This window comes from Populus trichocarpa, chromosome 11 (assembly GCF_000002775.5).
Source record: "Populus trichocarpa isolate Nisqually-1 chromosome 11, P.trichocarpa_v4.1, whole genome shotgun sequence".
Taxonomy (NCBI): domain Eukaryota; kingdom Viridiplantae; phylum Streptophyta; class Magnoliopsida; order Malpighiales; family Salicaceae; genus Populus; species Populus trichocarpa.
In genome coordinates this window covers 15,182,633-15,206,368 of record NC_037295.2, presented here as the reverse complement: position 1 = coordinate 15,206,368, position 23,736 = coordinate 15,182,633, and the positions used below count along the sequence as shown (strand labels likewise).

At 35.3% G+C, this 23,736-nt stretch overlaps 3 protein-coding genes across 5 annotated transcripts; 1 reads left to right on the top strand and 2 right to left on the bottom strand.

Annotated features, from left to right (window-relative positions):
• The first annotated feature begins 190 nt into the window (after positions 1-190).
• LOC18103379 (MLO-like protein 11) lies at positions 191-7,399 on the top strand. Of its 3 annotated transcripts, XM_006377710.3 has the most exons (15): positions 193-656; positions 1,348-1,405; positions 1,548-1,783; positions 1,930-2,046; positions 2,289-2,349; positions 2,762-2,856; positions 3,013-3,087; positions 3,440-3,525; positions 3,639-3,688; positions 4,578-4,618; positions 4,812-4,982; positions 5,138-5,173; positions 5,458-5,525; positions 5,609-5,669; positions 6,920-7,399. In XM_006377710.3, the coding sequence occupies exons 1-15, from the start codon at positions 531-533 to the stop codon at positions 7,304-7,306; spliced, it is 1,668 nt and encodes a 555-aa protein (XP_006377772.3). In that variant the 5' UTR covers positions 193-530; the 3' UTR covers positions 7,307-7,399. The 3 variants fall into 3 exon arrangements, with proteins under 3 accessions (XP_024467572.2, XP_006377772.3, XP_052301219.1); XM_024611804.2 differs by lacking the exon at positions 5,138-5,173 and having other exon boundaries at positions 191-656; XM_052445259.1 differs by lacking the exon at positions 193-656 and having other exon boundaries at positions 1,350-1,469.
• Positions 7,400-9,822: 2,423 nt separating this feature from the next.
• On the bottom strand, positions 9,823-11,990 carry LOC7460832 (F-box/LRR-repeat protein At4g14103). Its single transcript, XM_024611536.2, has 4 exons — positions 11,797-11,990; positions 10,563-11,501; positions 10,308-10,478; positions 9,823-10,219 (listed from the first exon to the last, which is right to left on the bottom strand). The coding sequence occupies exons 2-4, from the start codon at positions 11,496-11,498 to the stop codon at positions 9,908-9,910; spliced, it is 1,419 nt and encodes a 472-aa protein (XP_024467304.1). The 5' UTR covers positions 11,499-11,501; positions 11,797-11,990; the 3' UTR covers positions 9,823-9,907.
• Positions 11,991-15,693: 3,703 nt separating this feature from the next.
• On the bottom strand, positions 15,694-17,960 carry LOC7462340 (F-box/LRR-repeat protein At4g14103). Its single transcript, XM_024611554.2, has 4 exons — positions 17,663-17,960; positions 16,404-17,342; positions 16,148-16,318; positions 15,694-16,060 (listed from the first exon to the last, which is right to left on the bottom strand). Exons 2-4 carry the CDS (start codon positions 17,337-17,339, stop codon positions 15,794-15,796), a joined length of 1,374 nt encoding a protein of 457 aa, XP_024467322.2. The 5' UTR covers positions 17,340-17,342; positions 17,663-17,960; the 3' UTR covers positions 15,694-15,793.
• Positions 17,961-23,736: the final 5,776 nt, after the last annotated feature.

The following is a 23,736-nucleotide window of genomic DNA, read 5'->3' as shown; positions in this document are numbered from 1 at the left end:
GAAGTTTGATTTTTTTTACTTTCAATTTGTGTATAAATAGACAGCTAAGTTTATGTTATATGTGTGGAGAGATTAAAGAGAAACATTAAAGAGAAAGAGAGGACGTGTATTAAGAGCTTTTGTTTAGTTATTGTAAGCTTATTATTGTTGAAATAAAACAGTATATTTTATCCATTCTGAGTGTTTCAAAGCCACCATCAGTGATTTCTCTCACCAACAGTTTGATCAAACTGAGCCTCAGAGATTGGTTTTGTCTCAGCCAAGAAAATAGAGAGAAAAGGAGGAGAGAGAGAGAGAGAGCTCGGTTGGGTTCCAAACTTTTTTTTTTGTTTGTATTATCATATTTATATATATGATTACACGAGGAGCAGGATGATGGAGTTAAGTTTGTGTTTCTTTTTTTGGTGGTTTTGATTTCTGGGAAGCGAATTTGGTTGCTTGTTGTCGTTGTTAGTTTAAAATTAAGACGGGCTTTAGCGGTGTTAAGATTTAAAGACAAAAGTTTGCGTGTCTGAGTAGGATTGCTTCGAATGGAAGAAGATACAAAAGAAACGAGATCCTTGGCCTTAACTCCAACATGGTCAGTTGCAACTGTGTTGACAATCTTTGTGGTTGTTTCTCTGATTGTGGAGCGCTCAATTCACAGACTAAGTAGTGTAAGTGACATCTTCTTTCTACTGTCTATTATTTTTTCTTGTGTTCTTACCATTTTCTCCTGATGTTGCATTTTGTCATTGTTATGATTTGTGAGGTACTACACTGTATTTGTGCAGAATTTGATTGTTTTTCCTTCCTTTCACTCTATTACTTAAAGTTCAAGGTACATAATGGATTTTCTTAATATTTTATTTATATATTTGATCCCTTTGAAACCTGGGTATATATGGATATATCATTCTTGATGAAAGGTTTTGCAAGCAGTAAGGCACTTTGCTTGGCAATTGATATCTGCCACTACTTCTTTTCTGATGTTTAGAGGAATTTGAGTTTCTAAATAGCTTTTATTGACTTTTTGAGGGCTTTTAGTTGATACCTCTAGCTTTCTGTTTGGTTCTTGGTCATGATTGTAGGCTGAAATCTCATTGATTATTACATAAAATGCTTTAGATGTGAAAATTACATTTTGGAAGACTGTTATGGAAGCACCAGCTTCGTTAACTTTGTTTCAGCAGGTTTATGATAAAATTTCACATGTTTGCTTTAGGAGAACTCAATATCGACAGATGAATTGAAACAGAATCTGTCAGATTATTTTTGGTTGCATTTTCTTTTCTGGAATGCCAGTGTTGGTTTCAATAGCTTTGGCGTCTAATCTGAGATTTGATTCTTTGTTCATTTGTTTTTCAGTGGTTGCGGGAAACCAATCGGAAACCTTTGCTTGCAGCTGTGGAGAAGATGAAAGAAGGTATTTTCCAAGTTAAAAAAACATCAGATGCTGCAGAAAGTTCATCTAGTTCTTTAGCTTACAAGTAATTTTTAATCCCCTTCCTTTCATATTTTTTTTCACTAATTTTCATTCACAAGTGTCATTTTGTACTTGTCTTCAGAGTTGATGCTGCTTGGATTCATATCACTTCTTTTAACAGCTACCTCAAGCACCATAGCCAATATTTGCATTCCATCAAAGTTCTATGAAGGCAATTTTGCTTCTTGCACGAGTCCAGAGAATGATGAGGAAATTAAACAAAATTCTTCCGAGGGACGTAAACTAGTGATGCTTCCTGTTCTTCCTCATCCACTTCGAAGAATGTTGAATGGCTTGGATTGGAATACCTGCGAAAAGGCATGTCATTAATTCATCTATATAAAACGTTGTTGAGGATGTTGCAATATTGAATTTTCAAAGCAGCGAGTTGATAACCTTCTTTTATTATGGCATTCGTTTTCTCAATGACAAATATTCGATTCTGAAAACTGTTTGACGTGCAGGGATATGAGCCATTCGTGTCATATCAAGATCTCGAGCGGTTGCATCGCTTCATTTTCGTCATGGCAATCACACACATTTCTTACAGTTGCTTAACAATGCTGCTGGCAATTGTGAAGGTTATGCATTTTGAGCTGTTGCTTTTGGTTGTTGTATTTAGAGTAATACAGTATTTTCTAGTCGAACTTGTTATGTCTTTTCCCAGGACCCGGGAGAGGAAATTATGTTGACCATAAAAACCATCGTCTTCCTGAACTGCAGTTGATCAAATACAAGATACTAGATTTGACTCATGAAACAAGAGAACCATAATCTCGTTATCACCATGACCAACTGCCTAACATTGTAATTGTTTCACCAGATTCATAGTTGGAGAGTATGGGAGGATTTGGCTCGTTTGGACTGCCGTGATGTATCAACAGGTAAAGCCTTAGACAGGAAAGTGCTTTTGAATAGATTTAAAAGTTTAAACAGTAACAAGTGCTGCCCAATTCTTTTTGCCTATGTCAGCTTTATACTTGATGGCTGATTTAGAATATAACTACTTAATCTCTCTCTTCTGTATGCACTATTTAGCTTGTCCTTATACATGTAAGTCTAGATGCTAGAACTTTTAAAGAGATTGAGATTTTATTGTTTGTATTCGAATGAAGATACTTAGGAAAAAAATAGGAACTCGCAATAAGTTTCTGTTGTTTTCTCTTTTCTTCCTCTCTTGGCATTATTTTTCAAGCGATACCTTCACCTTCCAATATCATTTCAATTGAGAATATTTATTCTTAGAAATACTGCTGTATCACAGAAATCACGACTTAGTAATCTATTCTGTAACAGAAATCAATAGAGAAAAGACATTGCGAAGGCAAACAACCTTCGCAAGACAACGTACATCAAGCCCTTTGGTCAAGAATAGTTTTCTTATCTGGGTGGTAGGTACAAAACTCTCTTTCTTGCTCTTTAATGCTTTCTATGTTGTAATCGATGCTTGCTTGTTATTACCTCAAATTCTGCAATAGAATTAGAGCCTTCCCATCAGGCCTTGTTTTTGTGTTGGTCATCGTTTGATGTGTTTTATCAACTTGCAGACATGTTTCTTTCGGCAATTTGGACCTTCAGTGGCTCGCACAGACTACCTCACTCTTCGCAAGGGCTTCATCATGGTATGATCTGCTGTTATCTGTTAGCCCATACTTGAAGTAAATTTTTATTTCTCAAATAGCATTTACAACATTGCAAGGGGCACATAGGAAGTTCTACTTTTCAACTAGCATTTAGGATTTACTATCAATGCAATATGACACTCTCCTCCAGGAAAAAGAGAGGAGTAGGGGTGTTATCATCCCAGAATCAACCGAGGAATTCAATGGTATTGTACTAGGGTTTAAGAAAGAAGAAGAAAATGAAGTGTATATATACAGATACAACGTGAGCGTCTTTGCTGATATACTGTTGGTAGTATCAGTGATGCTTTATTGACATCCATTCCTCTTTGTTTTTTCTTATTCATGGCAGAATCACAACCTCTTATTGAAATTCGATTTTCACAGCTACATGATTCGCTCTATGGAAGAAGAATTCCAGAGAATTGTTGGTGTGAGGTAACGTCGTCTATGTACTTTGAATGTTTCTTGTATTTTCAGGCCATTCATCTGCATGATTGAGCAAGGAGAAGATGGACCAGCTAAATGCCTGTGTGTTCAATGCCTTGCAGTGGTCCATTGTGGGGATTTGTTGTTGCATTCATGCTGTTTAATGTGGAAGGTATGTCTATGAGAGTGAAAAATAATTAATGCTATGAATCGCTTTGTTTTGCACTTGCCATTGGGTAACAATATACGAATTTCGGTGAGTATTAACAAAACATTAATTAAAACATTTATGGCTAATTCACCGTAGCCACTCATAAAAAATTATTCATTAGTGTTTTGTTTTGTTTTTTTATTTAATATTTTTTTAATTTAACATTTTTATAATTTTATTTTTTAATATTAGGTTATTCTAGAAATTGTATTTTGTAATTATTTTTAAATTTTCTTTCTATTATGTTATATACTAGTTATATGAATTTATTATTATATTTTAATATTTAATACTGGATTTGTTGGAATTGAGACTTGATATTTTTTTTTTCAATTTGCTTTCAATGTATTTATCATGATCTCATGATCTAGATAACGAGTTTAACAAGTTAACTCGGGTTGATTTGCGTTGTTTTTTTCTTTTGCAGCTTTTTTAAATTGATTTTATTTTGATTTCATCTTTTAATATTGGGTTAGTTGAAATTGAACTTCGTAATTTTTTTTTATTTGCTTTTTATAGGATTATTTCGATTTCTTGACTCAGGTTATGAGTTTAATGAGTTGATTCTGTTTATTTTTTTGGATTTTTTTAACTAGATATTATTTTTTTTAATTAAGTTTTCTTATTTTTTTTTATCTCCTTTCTATGTATGTTGCTATATTAATATTTTTAAAAGATATTATTTAAAATACATCAACGCTTAGACAGTTATTTACGTTTAAAAAAATTAATCAGCCCGCAACATACAATCATAAATCATAAATGATCTGGTGTTGTATGATCGGGTTATCCTAAAGTCTCAATCTATCTTACTAATTTATGGTTTGTTCGCTTTGGAACCTTTCAACAGGATCTAATCTCTATTTCTGGATATCCGTCGTTCCAATCACTGTAAGTGCTGCAGGTTCTTTTGAGTTTCAGTTTTATCAATCACTTGTATGCTGCAAATGGAATTTTCCTCGGTAGAAACAAAAAGTATGCAGTGAGAAACAGACATTTGGAAGGACAACAGATTACACGTAACGAATTTTGTATTACTTAAGTCATTGCACTGGGCATCTCTGATATTTCATGTCACGGGCAGCTTGTTCTTGTAGTCGGTGCAAAGCTACAACATGTTATTGCGACCTTGACATTAGAGACTGCTGGCCTTACTGGACACTCTGTAGAAGGGAAGCTGAGGCCTCGAGATGATCTTTTCTGGTTCAAGAAGCCAGAACTGTTTCTGCCATTGATCCATTTTATCCTGTTCCAGGTAAGCAATGCTCACTGTGATCAGTTGCTCAAGTTAAAATGGTAACATATACCGTCCTTTCAGTTCCTTCTTTCCTAGAAAATGGTTCTATGGTGTTGTGCCAAAGTAGCATAACTGACATCTCGTTCTTTTCTTTCTCTGAAATGTGATTGCAGAATGCATTTGAATTGGCTTCATTCTTTTGGTTTTGGGTACCTCCTCTACCCTGACTTGATCATTATTCATTGGACTGCGAGAGTTCACTTTTGTCCTTTCCTTCTTGACATCAACCAAGCTCAAATTTATTATAATTTCCGTGATTGTTTGAACAAAAACCTCACTTTTTCCTGGGTTGATTCAATGTTTACGAAAAGAATGTGTGATAATCACTGACCAGAAGAATCAGAAATGAGGAGATACAAAGTTTTTTCTTTTCCATGATGAGGTGTTGAATCTGTACGTTGAACTGATCTGTCTTTTGTTGATTAATTTACAGTGGCAATTTGGGTACAGATCCTGCTATATTAGGAACCATTTGCAGGTGTACATACGACTTGTGTTGGGGTATGCATACATCTGAGATAGTTGAGACTTTCTTGAGGATTCATCAGCTTTTACAGCTACTGCATTATTGTATTATCTTGTAGGTTTGCTGGGCAGTTCCTCTGCAGCTACAGCACCTTGCCACTTTATGCACTTGCTACCCAGGTATATCATTGTTAATTTGGCTGAATGACCTCCCTTCATGAGAGTCTCTTTTATTAAAATGGAAGAATTCTGATTTACATTTCATAAAATCTGCTACTATTAACTATAATCTCGGCCTAATTATAGAAAGCTAATTACCCTATGATTACACAAATATTTACAGCTGTTTTCTTGACATAAATAATAAATATGTATAAGGAAACTAATGATTCTACTGAAAAGGAACATGCTGGGCAGTTCCTCTGCAGCTACATCACCTTGCCACTTTATGCACTTGCTACCCAGGTATATCATATTGCCACTATATGCACTTTTCCCCAAGGAAAAAACTGGTCAATTCATATTATATATGCAAGAAAATACTAATGCATAATCTACTAGTCAACAAATATCATGAACAAGACATTAGAAGCACATAATCTACCACAATCTAGCTAGTTTTAACTTGTATCAGATGCAGATACACCACAGCTTCCAGTAACAGAGACTTGACCGCCAATATAGCCCTTCAGCCTCATGGCATATGCCAGCTGCATGTGTCTTTATTCCTGGGCTTGTTGTCAAATCCAACCACAGTATCTAAGAGAAAGAGAGGAGACACTAATGAATATATTGTTGTCTATGCAGTGTATATAATGCAGGAGTTATATAACTAGCTAGTGACTGGCAATCAAATGCAAATGCATGAACATGTCCAAGTAGGACGTCTGAAGTTCTTCATGACCATGTTTATGCAGTATTGTGCAAGCACCTAGTTTATGAGTGTACCCTCAAATTTACCGTTCATGCTGATACATACGAAAGAACAGTGGCCATGGAAATTATTTCTAACGTCAACATTGTTGAAACTAATAAATTTTGACAGCCTGATTTGTCGGCTAACAAACCTCAAGTTTTTTCCTTCTTATTATCTTCTCCACCTTTTCCTTTCTGGGAGCGATGCTGTGGTGTTTTATCACAATCCATTACCAAGCAAGGGTTTTGGAACAAACTTCATATATTTTTAGACATGAGAATAAGTCATGATGTCGAGTCCTTTAAATTGCCATAAATTTTTTATGGCGTTTTAAGAATTGAAATCATCTTTATCCACTTGTGAGTAGAACAAGCCTCTCTCTTCCTAACTAGTAACATGAAATGCTTGAGCAGGTTTTCATCGGGTTAAGGTGGTAGCATTATACCACATTTTTTTTGTTCAATCATTTTCTGGTCATTATTAGCATCACGTATTGTTCTCTCCCTTTTACCAGATGGGAACAAACTATAAGCCGGCATTATTTCCTCAAAGAATAAGGGACACAATCCATGGGTGGGGGAAAGCAGCAGCTAGGGGGAAGAGAAGGCATGGAATTGTCACAGATGATTCTACAATGCACAGAGACACAAGCACATTAATGTCAGAGGAAGACAATCATCATTTGCTTGATATTCCTGAGAATGATGCAGATCCAGTCACTCAAATCGAGTTGCAGCCAGCTTCTTTTATTTCAGTTAGTCCTACCACAGTTGCCAATGAAACTTCAAGCGGGGTAGCTACTCCTTTCCTTCGACACTCAGCTTCTGTTGCTTCATCAGAAACATCAAATTTTCACGTGGAAGATATTCGTAGATCATCTTCTATGCCAGTTAGAAGGTAGTAAATTGGACTTATTCTGCCAGGAATGTAGGCTTTGTAGGGATCTTGTAAAGAACAAGGGAAAGAAATACACATAAGTACTCCGGTTGTTATATATTTCCTTCAATGTTTCCTTTTATTTATTTTTATCTCATTTCTAACGCAGTCATGAATCGTCATTTAACTTTTTAGGAGATGCCTATTTTTTTATTAATACTCTCTATTATTAAAAAAAAAAAGCAACTAGAAAATGCAAGAGTTTTATATAAATACACACACACACACACTTTTTAATCTTTTCTTTTTTTATTTCCTGAAGAAGATACAAGAAGATTGTTTAAGGCAACAAGATTTGATGGTCATCCTGCTTTTCCAAATGTTATATGATTTTTTTTTGTATGGGTAAATTGATGTGTTTGTGTCAGGCTGATTCTACTTCACCTTGTATCTTTCTTATTCTCCATTGATAGCATGCAATGGTCAACTAAAAGGATACTCGTTTAGCTCTGTTTTTATTTTTATCTTTTTTGAAAGTACTTTTGATTGAGATCTGAGAGCAAATATTCGAAACATTTGAGGAAAGAAACTGAGCCTAGTCTCGAACTACATTTCAACTTTGTATAAGAAAAGCAGAGACTGTTGTGCTCAATTATTGGTTTCTGCACTGTTCGTGACGATGCGGCTTTTTAGTTACCCCTTGTTCATGGACTCCATGGCTCCATGCTTGCAATGGATTGGGAGCCTCACGTGGACTCCATGGCTCTATGGCTGCAATGATGGTTCCGTGAGATTCGTGCGGATGCCATGGCTCGATCTGTGGCTACAACGATGGATTCGCGTGCTTGTGGACTCCATGGCTCCTTGGTGACAACAGACTCGTGAGCCTCGTGTGGACTCCACGGCTTTGTGGTCGTGATGGTCGACTGATGAGCTACATCTTCTTCTTTGTCATGGTTATCTTTCCAATTATAGTTTCAACCCTTTTGATTGAATTTTAGCAATCCCTAGTATAATAACCTCTTTTTTTTTAATTATAGCATTTAATTTTTATTTTATAAAACCCGGGTCTTGAATTGCTACTGTCTGAGGATCTGGTCGACTGGTTAGCTTTAATCAGTCGACCGGTTAACCTATTGAGGCTACATCGACCTCCTTTTTCAAATCTGTCTCTATCTCCTAGGTTATATCTAGAGCCATCTTGTTTCTCTTTTATAGAGAATTTTGAGAAGAGTGCTTATGCACCCATGGTTTCTTGAATTTTACTGACTCTTTTTTTATGGGCTTGTAGTTTTCTCATGAGATCTTGAATTGTTAAAAACAATCTATATTTTGCGATTTCTCTATTGCGACCACCACATAGTAGAATTTCTTCTGTAACGATCGTAGGATCTTTTCTATCACACACATTTCTTCCATCTTCTCTCCATGTCTTTTCATCTCATTGTATATGGTTAATACTCTAACAAAGTATTCTAAAATATTCTCTTACTCAAGCATATGCAATTTTTTAAAGTCACCTCGTAACTTTTGTAGGCAAACCTTTTTTACGTTATCAGCTCCTTAGTTTGATTGTTGCAAAACTTTTCATGCTTGTTTGGCAGTGGTTGCGTCAACCACTGTCTCAACAGTGGTGTCATCCAAATATTGATGAATGATTGTGAGTGTTTGTTGATCGTTATTTCATGCCTTTTGCATGGCCTCCCTCTGGACAGGTGTCAACGTCAATCCTTTCGCAAGCTCTTTAAAGCCTTTTGCAACCATTTCTCACACATCTTGGGAATCTAGCCAAGTTTTCACACAGATACACCAAATCTTATACTTATCATTTGTCAAACAAAGAGACTAAAGTGCGAAGTTTGAATTGCCATGTCAAACAATCAGAAAACGTTTTGATACCACTTGTTGAAAGAAAATCAATTCAGGACAATAATGCTTTATTGCAAAGCTAAAGAACAAGAGAGAATTTGAGAGAAAGGTATATATATATATATATATTTTATTAAGTGTTTTTCTCTAAATTTGGGAGGTTCTCCAAATATTTATTTGTTTTTATCTATAACAAATTCAATAAACATAGTTGTTCCAATTCGCTACTTTATCTTAATTATACGAAAATGTATGAATAACTTGTTTTATTATTAAACCTTATTTCCTAAATTCCTGACATTTAGGAAACTAGGATTCCTTTACTTATACTAAAAAATCGTTTTTTTTTTATCATATGAGAAATTTGTAAATATGATATTCTAGATAATACAATATATTTAAGTGGAATCAAATGCTTGAAAAAATATAAAAATATTATACTTTAGGAATCTCATGAATTGATTGTGTTTCCTTTTTCACTTCATCAATATTTTGAAATTTGAATTTCCTGAAAGATTTATTTTTTAATCGATTTTTCCAAATCACTTGTTGAAAGAAAATCAGTTCAGACTATGAACAACAAAAAGAATTCATCCAAGTATCTAAGTTTTTAAAATTGTGTATTTAATACACAATTTTATACTAGAACAACAAAAAGAATTCATCCATATACATGGATATCAAATATGGGTAATTTGCATTCTCTCTTCCTCGTTGAGCAATCTCTAACAGAAAAGGAATTAAAAAAAAACCTAAATCAAGGTGATGAAAATGTAATTCGACATGCTTCGGAGCCTATTTGACACCCTGACAGCCTCTTGGCAACACGTTCTTTTGAATTATGAGTCATGCCCCATCCAAATCTGATAGCCATCTTCTCCAAGACCAGTGCATTCTTTATGAAATATTCCGCCATTTCTATCTCCGAGAAATCCCCTTCAAAATCTACACACTCAATCACTTTAAGGCTTGACCTCATGCACCGTGGCGCGAATTCAGGATTTCGCCATTTGGGAATTGCCGAAGAATTAAGGCATACAAGACTTCGCCATTTGGGAGTATCCTTAGCCTGAACGGTTAAAGCCAGTAAGAAGAAGAACAATACCGATCATGCTTCCAGAAAACATTGCGCACGTATTTATCTTGTAGGAACTAACCTTGTCCTTGTATAAGATGAAGACTTCCAGCTTAACAGAGCATTTGAGTATCTCATGCAAAACCATCCAACGACAATCTCCACTAGCTTCAATCTCCAAACGAGTCAAGTTCTGAAAATTAGGCAGATCTTCGAAGCAAGGCAACTTCTTACGAACCGCGTTTGATAAAATCTGTATAGGGGTAAACATGTGAGGGGGTGCGTCATCAGACCACTGAAAATTTAAGCACAACAGTGAAATGAGGAAGAAACTTACCCTCATAGTAGTCCCACACAAGCGTAAGATCCTGACAATAGGCATGATCAGTCTCAAGAACTGAACCGCCATGTCAATATAACTATCTAGTTGTATGATGAAGAAATGTGTAAAAGCAACACTGATGGATGCCTCGACTAGTGAGCACGGAAGTTGCTGCATGTTTAACTCCTCGGACACGAAATCAGTTAGTATAAGAAGCTCTAGGTTTGGGGTATCAAGAGTGAGTGCTCTGCAACCAGGATCCTTCCTGTAATAACGAATACGCGTGAATCTTATGGTCAAGCGTTTCAGTGAGCTTGAGCATACACGTAAAGCGTTCCTGGATTGACAATATTCATGTTCGATTTTCAGTTCTTCAAGGACTGGGGAACCTGCTAATAGTTTCTCTATGGAAGCAAGATCGTCAAGCATCGGGAGTCCTTCAAGATGAAGGACCTTGAGACATGAAAAGCGCACACCAACACCAAGAAGATCAATAGCAATTCCATAACTAAGGTTCAAAACTACTAATTTCTCACAACTAAAAACTCTCCGAGGCAACGGAACATGAGTAAGTAGGGGTATCCAAAGTATAAGCTCCTCAATATTGTCCTTAATCGCTGCATCAATCCATTGACTTAAACGGGAAGAAGGATAGTTTCCATGTACGCGGAGACGAAATTTTGTAATGGAGTTTTCACGTGAGTTATGAACATAAAAGAACCTATCCATGAAATTCCCAAAGATGATCTTACTTTTCGATGTGCGATCATCAAAATCAAAATTGGGAAGTGATCTCCAGAGTTCTCTCCAACTTTTGGACAAAATGCAGGTACACAGAGCATCTTTAGTAGGAAGAAACGAGAGTATATGACCAATTATCACATTAGGCAAGCTACTAATCATATCTTTATTCACCTCCTCGCAGCGTTTTCGTTTATCGTCTTTGGCCATTGTCTGGAAAGGTGAAAAAGATCAAATCTTTAAAATCAAAGTAACTTAAAAGAAACCAACAAATCATACCACACTTGGAATAATATAAGAGGAAAATCGTTAATCAAATTATAATATCATTTGTAAAATAAATTAAAGAAATGAAAGGGGAAACCAGCTAGAATTAGAAGAAAGATGCATGTTGTTGAATGGTTCGAAGAAAAAGAGAAAATTACAAAAAAAAAAAAAAAAGTCCAAGAAAGGAGGACAAGATCAACCAAGAAGGTATGTAATTAAGAAAAAGAAACTAAACACTAACCAGGATTAACAGAGAGGACTTTATTGGGGCAAAGATATTAGTTTTTCTGAGGAGAATCAATGGTGATAGTGCAGTTTGGCCTGGGCTTGACTTGACAGTGATGGCGATGTAATCCTAGCCAGCTATGGACAGCAATTCAGAGAGAAGGAAGAGAAAGAGAGAGGAGGGGATCAGGAGGATTTATACAGTGAGCTCCAAGGCTGCCTCCAACGAACCTCTCTCATGAACGAGTGACACGTGTTAATATAACTGAAGGAATCTCCTAGCTAACAACTAACAAGCTACCTATTAATTTGAGGCAACATCCCACAGGTATGCTCGTTTCTCATAAATGAAAAACACACACACACACACACACAATTTTTTTTTTTTATTTATAATTTTTTTAAAATCTTTTGTGTGGATGAATTTTATTTTTTAAAATGAATTTTTTTTCCTAAATGATATTTATAATATATGTAGTCTTGCATAGTATGTTTTTTACTTTTATTTATTCAATCAATTTAATATATGTATCTATTTCTATTATTATTATTTTATTTAATAAAAAACTTATTTTAAAAAATAAATTTAGCAAGCACAGTCAGGTAAATATCACATCTTGCAAGATTAAATATCTTAATCTATATGTCTCTCGATTTTTTTAATTTTATTTTTAGTTATCTTTTATGGATTTTTTCCCCATTTATTAACATATATAATTATTGATTTATTTGATTATATGTATATATGTTTTTGTTTAGAATTTTTTAACTATAAAAATATGTTGAAAAAGCTAGTATATAAAATTTTTTGTTGAAAAATAAAAACTAGCCCATAGAAAAATGTAGATAAGTATCTAATTAATTAACAAAACTCTAAAACATGTGGGATTTCTATTGTAGAGTGAAATACTGTGGATTGCAAGTGCTTTTACTGTGGATTGCACTGTTTAATAAAAAAACTAAAAGAGATCAATAGAGGGATCAATGAATTACTATATACATAGAGTGATTTCAATGTGGATTGCATTATAGATTTATTGTGGACACAGACACATTGCACTATGGACGACACTATAACAATAGAGTCTTTGCACTGTGGGCAACACTGTAGCATCCCAAGGGGTGTTCCCTGCTATGTTTTTGGTCAAGAATTGCGGCTGGCGAGGTTGCCTTCTTTGCCAAGAGCTGTCAAGCCAGACCCAAATCGCTTTCAAAAAGTGCAGCCAAACCCACCAACTATACCCAATTAAATTTTTTGGGCGTTGCCTTCTCTGATTTAAATTTATTTTTTAAAATAAATTGACGAAATTTTTTTATATTGTACAAAAATTGGGTGATGATAATTTTTTTTTTTCCGTTTTAGATTGGGTTGAATTTCCTAATTAAATCATGTTTGATTTTGCGTTTCAAAAATTATTTGAAAAAAATTTGACAATTTTTAAGTTTTTTTCTTTACTTCAAATTAATATTTTTTTTATGTTTTTGTATTATTTTAAAAAAATATGTTGAGCCAAGAAATTTTAAAATTTTTGATTTTTTTCTTTATTTCAAAACAATATTTTTTTTTGATGTTTTTGTATTATTTTTTAAATAAAATATATTGAGATTGTGTGTGACTGGCAAGACCCAAGAAATTTATTTTTTTAATTTTTTTTTACTTCGAATGAATATTCTTTTGATATTATTTTTAAAAATATTATTTTTAAAAAAATTATGCTGAGATTGGGTCTGGTTATGTAGCCAGATTCATGGTTGTGTTGGACTCTACCTATCAGCATGATCTAATAGTGTTGGGCCCTACTTGAAGCAGGACCCAACACTTAATTGAGCCCTGCTTCGATGTTGAGTCCTTTTGCAACCAGGCCTAGTAGCTTGGGCCATGCTAAGTAGCAAGACCCAATAATAATAGGCTCGACCTTCCAGCAAGATCCAATGTGCGTTGCCAAACCAGGATGATTGGGTCCTGGTCCACTAAGAACACTTGACAATGCAGCAGGCATCAGAAACACAAGCTCAATAACAATTCATTTTAGCAATTGAACAGGCTATAAACAAGCCTATAAGGCATTTTTTCTCATAAAGAGAGAGATTCATAATTATCAATATTACAAGGGAAAGAAAAGCTTCGAAACCGAAGAGGGATATCCTGATTTGCTTGCCTACTTGATTGCTTCCTAAACATGATGTGCATTTCTCCTAGAATAGGCTGGCTTACGGGGGTTACAGGGAACCAAAAATGCTTGGAAGTGGCACTCCAATAGGCACTAAAATTAGATTTTTTTTATTTAAATTTATTTTTCAAAATAAATTGATAAGATTTTTTTAATAATGACCAAAAATTGAATGATGATATTTTTTTTTTTTAGGTTGGGTTGAATTTTCTAATTAAATCATGTTTGATTTTGCGTTTCAAAAATTCTTTGTAAAAATTTGATAGTTTTTAAGTTTTTTTCTTTACTTCAAATTAATATTTTTTTTATGTTTTTGTATTATTTTTAAAAAAAACTTTGTTGAGATTGTGTATGGCTGCGAAGTTAGACCTAAGAAATTTTAAAATTTTAATTTTTTTCTGTACTTCAAAATAATTTTTTTTTTTTATGTTTTTGTATTATTTTTTAAATATATATATTTAAAAAAATATATTGAGATTGTGTCTGGCTGAGAAGGGACACCCAAGAATTTTTTTTTTTTCATTTTTTCTCTTTACTTCAAATTAATATTCTTTTTAATCCTTTTGTATTGTTTTTTTAAATGTTTTTTTTTAAAAAAATTATACTGAGATTGGATTTGGCTGTGTAGCCAGACCCATGGTAGCGTTGGGCCCTGCCTACCAGCAGTACCACCACTGTTGTGTCCTTCTGCCAAGCATGACCCAATGATGTTGGGCCCTGCTGTCTAGTAGCGGTGGGCCCAGATGGGTACTCGGTTGCTTGGTCCTTTTACCAAGGCCCAAGTTTATTGGTTATGGCTCTGCCGCTAGACTCAATGATAGTGGGTCTGGCTGCCTAGCAGCGGTGGCCCTAACTGCCAGCAGCACGACCTAAGAAAGTTGGGTCTTACTGTCACCAGGACCCCACAGCGGTGGACAATTGGATTCGCACCCAAGTTTATTGGATATGGCTTTGCCGCCAGACCCAATGATAGTAGGCTAGCTTCCCAACAGCGGTGGGCCCAACTTCCCAATAGGACCCAATAAAGTTGGGCCCTATTGCCACCAGGACCCAGCGATATAAGTTTTTTTTTTTTAAAAAAAAAGTTTGATTGAGAAGCACCATAAATAAAATACTTAGCATGATAATTATATTATTGGTAAAATTTTAAATAGTTTTTAAATGAAATTATAAGTTTAATGCAAACAATTTTTTTTAATTATTATATACCTAATATGCAAAAACAAAATGAAATAAAAACGTGCTCATGAATATTCAATCAAAATAAGTTTTTTGCTCTTTTTAATAAAATTTTTACATGATTTAATTTATCACATTAATTATTTTTTTTTGCTTTCAATTACATATAAAATAAAAACATATTATTTTAATATTGTTTTTTTTATTAAAACTTGCTTTTGAGATCTTTATAAGTTTTTATTTAAAAAATTATGTTTCCGATTAGAAAACAAATTTCGTTAAAATAATAAAGAAATAAAATTTAGATTTAATAGATATATTTTTCTTACTTGTTTCAAATGATTGAAACTTTTAAGAAACCTTTATCTTAATTATTGTTGCTTTAATAAATTATATTTTTCTTGCTTTTGAGATCCTAACACTTGATTTTTCTTTGTTATGTCTCTGCATGTTAAGAAAAGTTATGTAAAGGTTGAATTTAATCCCTGAAGTTCAGAAAATTTTTAATTAACCTGATCGATCATGCATAGAAGCAGAGATAAAAAAAAGAAATCATCCATATATGAACATCGTAGGTTTACGTTCTCTCCACCTCGTTAAGCAATCTCTAACCGGAAAGGATGCCGGAAAAAAAAAGGAAGAAAAGAAAGAAAGAAAGAATCCTCAAGGTGAAAATACAATTCGACATGCTGTGGAGCCCCGACGACACTCTGTCAACCTCTCGGCAACACGCTCTTTAAAATCATGAATCATTTTCCATCCATATTCGATAGTCATCTTCTCCAAGACCAACGCATTCTTTATGAGATATTCAGCCATTTCTATCTCCCCCAACTCGCTTTCAAAACCTACATACTCGATCACCTTAAGGGATGACCTTAAGCACCGGGGCACGAATTCAGGATTTCGCCATCTGGGAGTTTTCTCTGTCTGAATGATAAAAAAGTTAGTAAGAAGAACAATACCGATCTTACTTCGAGAAAACATAGCTTAGGAGAGCATATTATAGGAACTAACCGAGTCCTTGTATAAGATGAAGACTTCCAACTTAGGAGAGCATTTGAGTATCTCATGCAAAACCAGCCAACGATCATTTCCACTAGCTTCAATCTCCAAACGAGTCAAATTCTGAAAATCAGGAAGATTGCCGACACAAGGCAACTTCTTATGAACTGCGTCTGATAACGTCTGTAAAGGGGATGTCTATGTGAGGGAGGGAATGATCAGACCATGGAGAAATTAAGCACAACAGTAAAATGAGGATGAAACTTACCCTCATAGTAGTATCACACAAGCGTAAGATCTTGACAATCGTCATGATCGGTCTCAAAAGCTGAACCGCCATGTCAATATAATCATCTACTTGTATGGTGAAGACATGTTTATAAGCAACACTGAGAGCTGCCTCGACTAGTGAGTACGGAATCTGCAGCATGTTTAACTTCTCGGACACGAGATCAGTTAGTTTAAGAAGCTCGAGGTTTGGGGTATCAAGAGTAAGTTCTCTGCAACCAGGATCGTTCTCGTCATAAGCAACGAATGGGAATCTTATGATCAAGCGTTTGAGTGAGCTTGAGCATATACGTAAAACGTTCCTGGATTCACAATCTTCATGTTCGATTTTCAGTTCTTCAAGGACTGGGGAACCTGCTAATAGTTTCTCTATGGAAGCATGATCATCAAGCATCGGGAGTTCTTGAAGATGAAGGACCTTGAGACATGGAAAGTGTACACCAACACCAAGAAGATCAGTATCAATTCGATAACCAAGGTCCAAAATCACTAACTTCTCACAGCTAAAAATTCTCCGAGGCAACGGAACATGATCCGCTGTGTATATCCAAAGTTTAAGCTCCTCAAGATTGTCCTTAATTGCAGCAGAAATCCACGCACTCATACGGGAAGAAGGATAGCTTCCATTTACTCTGAGACGAAATTTTGTAATAGAGTTTTCACGAGAGTTGTGAAGGTAACAAAACCTATCCATGAAATTCCCAAAGATGATCTTACTTTTCCATGTGCGATCATCAAAATCAAAATTTGAAAGTGATCTCCAGAGTTCTCTCCAACTTTTGGACAAAATGCAGGTACACAGAGCATCTTTAGTAGGAAGAAACGAGAGTATATGACCAATAATCACATTAGGCAAGTCACTAATCATATCTTTATTCACCTCCTTGCAGCGTTTTCGTCTATCGTCTTTGGTCATTGTCTGGAAAGGTGAAAAAGATCAAATCTTTAAAATCAAAGTAACTTAAAAGAAACCAACAAATCATACCACACTTGGAATAATATAATTAAGAGGAAAATCGTTAATCAAATTATAATATCATTTGTAAAATAAATTAAAGAAATGAAAGGAGAAACCAGTTAGAATTAGAAGAAAGATGCATGTTGTTGAATGGTTCGAAGAAGAAGTGAAAATTACACAAAAAAAAGGTCCAAGAAACGAGGACAAGATCAACCAAGAAGGTATATGATTAAGAATAAGAAACTAAAAAAAAAAAAAAGAATAAGAAACTAAAAACCTACCAAGATTAACAGAGAGGACTTTATCGAGGCGAAGAGATTAATTTTTCTGAGGAGAATCAATTTCGCCTGGGCTTGACTTGACAGTGATGGCGAAGTAATCCTAACTAGCTAGGTAGCAGCAATTCAGAGAAAAGGAAGAGAAAGAGAAAGAAGAGGGAATAACGAGAAATTTATACAGTGAGCTCCAAGGCTGCCTTTAACCAACTTCTCTCATGAACGAGTGACACGAATTAATATAACCGAAGGAATCTCCTAACTAACAACTAACGAGCTAACCATTTTTTTTATATACAGCTGCATCCCTCCACACTATTTGTACTCCATCTAGATTGAAGGCTAGCGTTATGCCACAGGTCAACTGAAAAAAATAATAACATAAAAAAAGAATGTTCACAATTAGAAAATTTATCATCATTGATAAAATATAAATTAGTGACGGATTTATAGATGAAAACTTGTCATCAGGAGAGGTTCTCGCTTGAGATTTTAGTTCTATCAGTAATTCAGTCGGTAAAGTAACTTATTGATAGAAATACTGACAGAATATTCACGCTAAAAAATAAATTTTCAAACCATTTTTTTATCAGCCAAGCTAATCCATCGATAAATATTATCAATGGATCAATGGTGGTCTAATCATAGGCAATCAACATGGGGAGGTCTAAAATTTTTCCACACCTCAAAACCATTTGACTCGATCATTCTCTTTGCATAGGTGTGGGCGTCATATAATTGCAAAACCTAGTTAAAAAAAATTAAAACAAAAAAATATACAGAAAAAATATAACAATTTTACAAAAAGAATTATAATTGACATTTTACAAAAATATAACAATTTTACAAAAAGAAAAAAAGTTGACACGGTTTTTCCAGACTCGCCTGATCACCATAGAGTTTGCCTTGTTCCAACAAAAAAAATTATAATCATTTTCGTAAAATAATTAGTTTCTAAATTTTAATATATGTGAGTGTGTGTGTGTGTGTATGTGTTAACTAAAACTATTGATTATTTATCTACTAATTTTAAATTTCTCTCACCAAGCCTTGTATATAGACATTCATTCAGGATGCTCTCTAAGCTAATTCCATTGAAACCAAGGCATTTATATCGACATTTTCATTGTCAAAGTTATCGTGCGAGCAACTTCTATATCTGTGAACCTAAAAAGCAATTAATTAATGAAAAACTATATAAATACTTAATCAATTCATTAATTAATGTTATATGCGAGAAAAAGTTTTTTCTTAGATGTTGTGATTTGGCTTCCATTATGATATAAGCTTGCCAGAAAAAGGTTCTCTTCCAGACGAGATGTCAGATTTACGACATGTATTTGACGAGCCTGAGTTGGTAGCATGTACAGTAGATGTCTCTTCATGATCGGCACCTAAATGCACCTAAGGTTTAGCAACATTATTGCTTGAAGAAGTAGAAGCACTCCTTCTCAACAATGAACTTTTTTCTCGGCATTTAAACAATATAACTAAAATATAAAAAACAAGAAAATAAACAATAAAGCATATTCAATTCAATTCGTAATCTATGGTTTATGTGTGTTTTGTATTAGTGCATATATCTATTTTTAACAAAATCTTGGCAACATCTCCCTGTATAAGACTCTACCTAAAAGATTCTGAAATTTTGAATATCATTTTTGTCGATACATGATATCGCGGGACACCTATATTTTTTTCGATATTGAAAAAAAAATTAGGGAAAATAAAGATTTTATTAGAGTCGTCATCTAGCAATTTGAGGGAACTAGAAATTCTAAATTAGATATTGGTCCCGTGTTGGGTTAATTATGATTAAGAAAAGATAAACACCACCCTTCAAACATTCTTTCAAGTGAAAAGTTACCCTTACTTGTGTTTTCTCTAATTTTATTCAAATGTTATAATATTCTTAGCTTATTTGCAATTTATTTTTTAGAGTTAACGTCGGTCCCTAAAAATAAGAGACATGTCAAAAAATAACATCAGTCTCTAAAAATAAAAAAACTTTTCAAAATATTGATGTTTAACCCTAAAAAAAAGAGTTATGTCTAAGTTGCAAAAACAAAAAAGGCATAATCCATATTTGTTTTTAAAATTTTGATATTGGTCCTATTTTTTTTATAAAAAAAAGAAGACATGTCGAAGAATAATGTTTCTCCCTAAAAAGGAAGATTACGTTGGAATCGCTAAAAAATGGGCATGACCCATATTTGAGAATTGAGCTTTAAACTCACGCACGACGATGGGATAAACTGGGTGTTGAACCCATATTGTCATTTTTTTTATATTTATTTCGGGTATTTTACAAAATACAAAAAAAAATACCCTTGAATACCCCTACAAGTCCTCAATACTACCCTTGTATAAATTATAAAAATACCCTTGGTGGAGCGTGTAGCTCACACATGGCCACTATTGGAGGGGTTAAATTTTACGGTGATATTTCGGGCAAACAAGGTTAGCTTCTGGTAGATTGTGGTGAGAGGATTCCTATGGTAGTGGTGATGTTGGTCATTGATGGTTGAAGAGAGATATTCGATGGTCTAAAGCTTTGGGTGGCTGAAGGTAATTATGGACTTTTTCCATAAAGATAAGGTGGAGAAGGAGATGAAGACCACCTGGGGTTTGCTCGCGAGGAGGAGAGGAGTATCTTTTGTGATGTTCCAGCGACTTACATTGGTCGGAGTTGGGACATTTAACTCTTTAGAAGAATGGAGAATCACCGACGAGAGGAGAGAGAGTCTTATGAGGTTTGCTACGATGTGGACGTGCGCATGGTAATCTAGTGCACTTGGAGCTTGTGGACTACTGGATCACTCCTCCAAAGTTTATTCTACTGGTAAACGAAACTGTGATTTGGAAGCTCAGTCTAGATGGCGCTTACTCTTCTACGAGTGCTTGGCAGTTCTTGAAATTGCGTCCATACAAGGTTCCTTATCTTCAATAATTTCCTCCAGTTCCTTGTGTACTGTCATTAGGAGTTTTGAGGCTCCAGATGCTTCTCTCCTTCAAAACGTTGCCATTGACACCAAGCTGCCCATAGAGAACCTGCTTGAAGAAACATGTTCCAAACACTATATAAACTTTCTAATCCCATTACACAAGCATAACTCCATTATTTGATCTTTCTAATAGCCAATCCCTATTTCTTATTAGGAAGAGCAACACAATCCCAACAGAAAATTCATCATTACCATTTCAAAGACATGCACTACATAAACTTTCTTTCAATAATTTTGATAACTGGTCTGGGAGAATAAACATGCAACACCAGTATGTTTGAAGGCTAAAAATAAGAGTGGAGTTCACTTGAAGTATCTCGGCGAAAGAGAGAAGTTTTGACGTCAGTGCTGAAATCTTTGTGTGATCTTGTCAACCAGCACCTGGTAATCTGCAGATTTAAGTCTACCAGTGATAAAAGGAACACCCAAGTACTTCACTGGAAGGTTACCCATTTTGAAGCCTGGTGGACTTTGAAGTTCAGTAGCTTGTTAGAAAAATAAAAACACAGAAATTTGGCTTATTAGGAAAACAAAAACAGAAGAAAGAAAGAAAGAAAGAAAAGGAGTAACCTAACCTGAAATTTCATCAAACAATTCCAGTATACATAAGCCAAATTAACCAGCACAACTCAACCCAACCTCCCGGTCCCATGATTACAGGGATCGTCCTCTAAATCTCTCTGGTTCATAATTTTAACCTTCACAGCTAGCTAGCATCTCCTAACACAAATGGATTACATAAAGCTAATTAGTTACTAAAATACAAACATACAAAAGGGTATTGAATCCCCCTAATTCGAATTCTTTTACACATTATCAAGAAGCGCTTAAAAAGACAGAGTAGAAACCATTTACCTTTTTACCAGACCAATCCATCCCGCTCCGTTCTCACAATCATCCCTTCTTTCTTTAATCTAATTTCACCATCCACGCGATTAACTGCATTCCAAGTCCACACCGATATTCAAATGCAATCACAACCCACCATCACCATCACCTTCTTGCACAACCTAAAGGTATGATCAGCAAATCACAACCCATTTTGAAAAAAATAAAGAACAAAAGGCTAGTAAAAAGAAGAAACAATACAAATCCTTAAAACCTCCAAAAGCAAGACGAAAGGGGTTCCCCTTTTATTGGAACCCACAAGTAACAGACCCCACCCACCCATAAAAATAATGAATATAAACCTCAAATCCCGAAGACAGACAGACCGATCCATCCATCATCTTCTGATCCAATCCAACCCAACCCTCTTATAAAATTAAGCTTCTTTTCTTTTCGTCACTTGCTCTGCAACTGCAAGCAGACGTATGCTTCTAGTACGGTACCGTACGTATGTTCACAGAAAGTTTGGCTCCCTTGACACGTCAGCAACGGATCCATTAAAAAGGGAGAAGGCCCCACCCAACCCAACAAAGACGGTCCCCAGCCCACCAACCTCAGCCGAGCCTCCTCGTATTTGTTTTTGTCGTCGACTAGTGCTGACAGTGACAGGAACCAACTTAATTACACGAAGTATGTTCGATTCCCTGGCGACCAACCATATTTTGCCACGACACCAATATGTAATATATAAATTAAGAACAAAACAAGAGAAGTATGTTGCCTTCTACATGCATGTTCTGTTCGTGTGAGTTAGTTAGAGCTTTCAAAATTTTCAGTGACCGTTGGAAGCGCGAACCCCTCAAACCCTAATATTTAGATGGGTGTAGCATAACAATTACACGTTTTGTTTTTAATCTGTAAGTTTGTTTCTTTCCTCCTCTTCATTCTTTGTTTAGGGTTTCCAGCTGAGAGTCTCTTCTTCTCTCTTTTACTCAGTCATCCATTGCCATCCTTCTTTATCAATAATAATCATATATATAAAGAAAGGGAGGAAGTCTCTCTCCATCTCTGTTTTTCAATTACTGCAGTGCTTAATTTGATCTTCAAGAATTAATCATTCTTGATTCTTGGTTCTTGGTTCTTGGTTCTTGGTTCTTGGTGGTTTCTTGTTTTTCTCTTGTTCACATTAATTATCTTTCTTGATCCAATCCAAATAACCCTCAATACATCCACTGATCTTCTGAGTAAGTAACAGATTCGATGGCTATATCCCAGTCACAAACCCTAGCAACATTAACTCCAATCCAACTACTCCCTGGTTATAGATTCAACCCTTATGATGAAGAACTGGTGCGCTTCTTTCTGTATCCCAAACTCACTAACCCTTGCTTTACCACCTCTGCTCCTGTTAGAGATTGCAACCTCTATGCCTGTCAACCTCTCCAAATCTGGAACACCTTCCACAGAATCCATGGTGAGGATGTTTTCTTCTTCACTGACCTCAAAAGGAAAAGCCCCAATTCCAATGTCTCCCGCAAAATCGCTGGTGGCCCTGCAACATGGCATAGAGAGGACAAAGACCATCAAGTATGTGTCCAAATTGACAAAAATTATAGTGTCACAGCCCTCAAGAAAGGCTTCAGTTACCGAAATACTCAACCTCACCAACCTGGCTGCAGTTGGATGATGTACGAGTATAGCTTGCCATCCCTTTCGCAGGTCACTGTTTTGTGTCAATTGAGAAAGAAAGACGACGACAACACCCATCAGTCGACGCAAAAAAACAAAAAGAGGAAGAGGGCCGATGCTGATGGTGTTGATGATGCAGCAAACACCATATCCCAGAAGGCCAGGGTAGATCAACACGATCAGCAGCAACATAACATGGGTTTCTACAGGGCATCCGAAACTGTATCTGAAGAAGTGGTGAATGGGGTGAGATTTAAAGATTTTGAGTCTTTTTATTGTGAAAATGTGCAGGATTTTGACAGTTGTGAGATGGCTGCCAATTCCATTACATCCACAACTGGCCATGTTTCACCAACTACTGTATCCACATTGAATCCTGACGAGAACTTCAAACCATTTGAGGTTTTTTGCATCGACAATGACGGGGAAGCTGCAGCAAACGAGGATGACGATTTTCATCAAAAGATTCTTGAGCTGCTAAATCCCACTGTTTTCTCTGACGAGGCGGATGTTGTTCCAGCCATTGAAGTAGCACCTATTCAGGCTGATGGAGTTCAA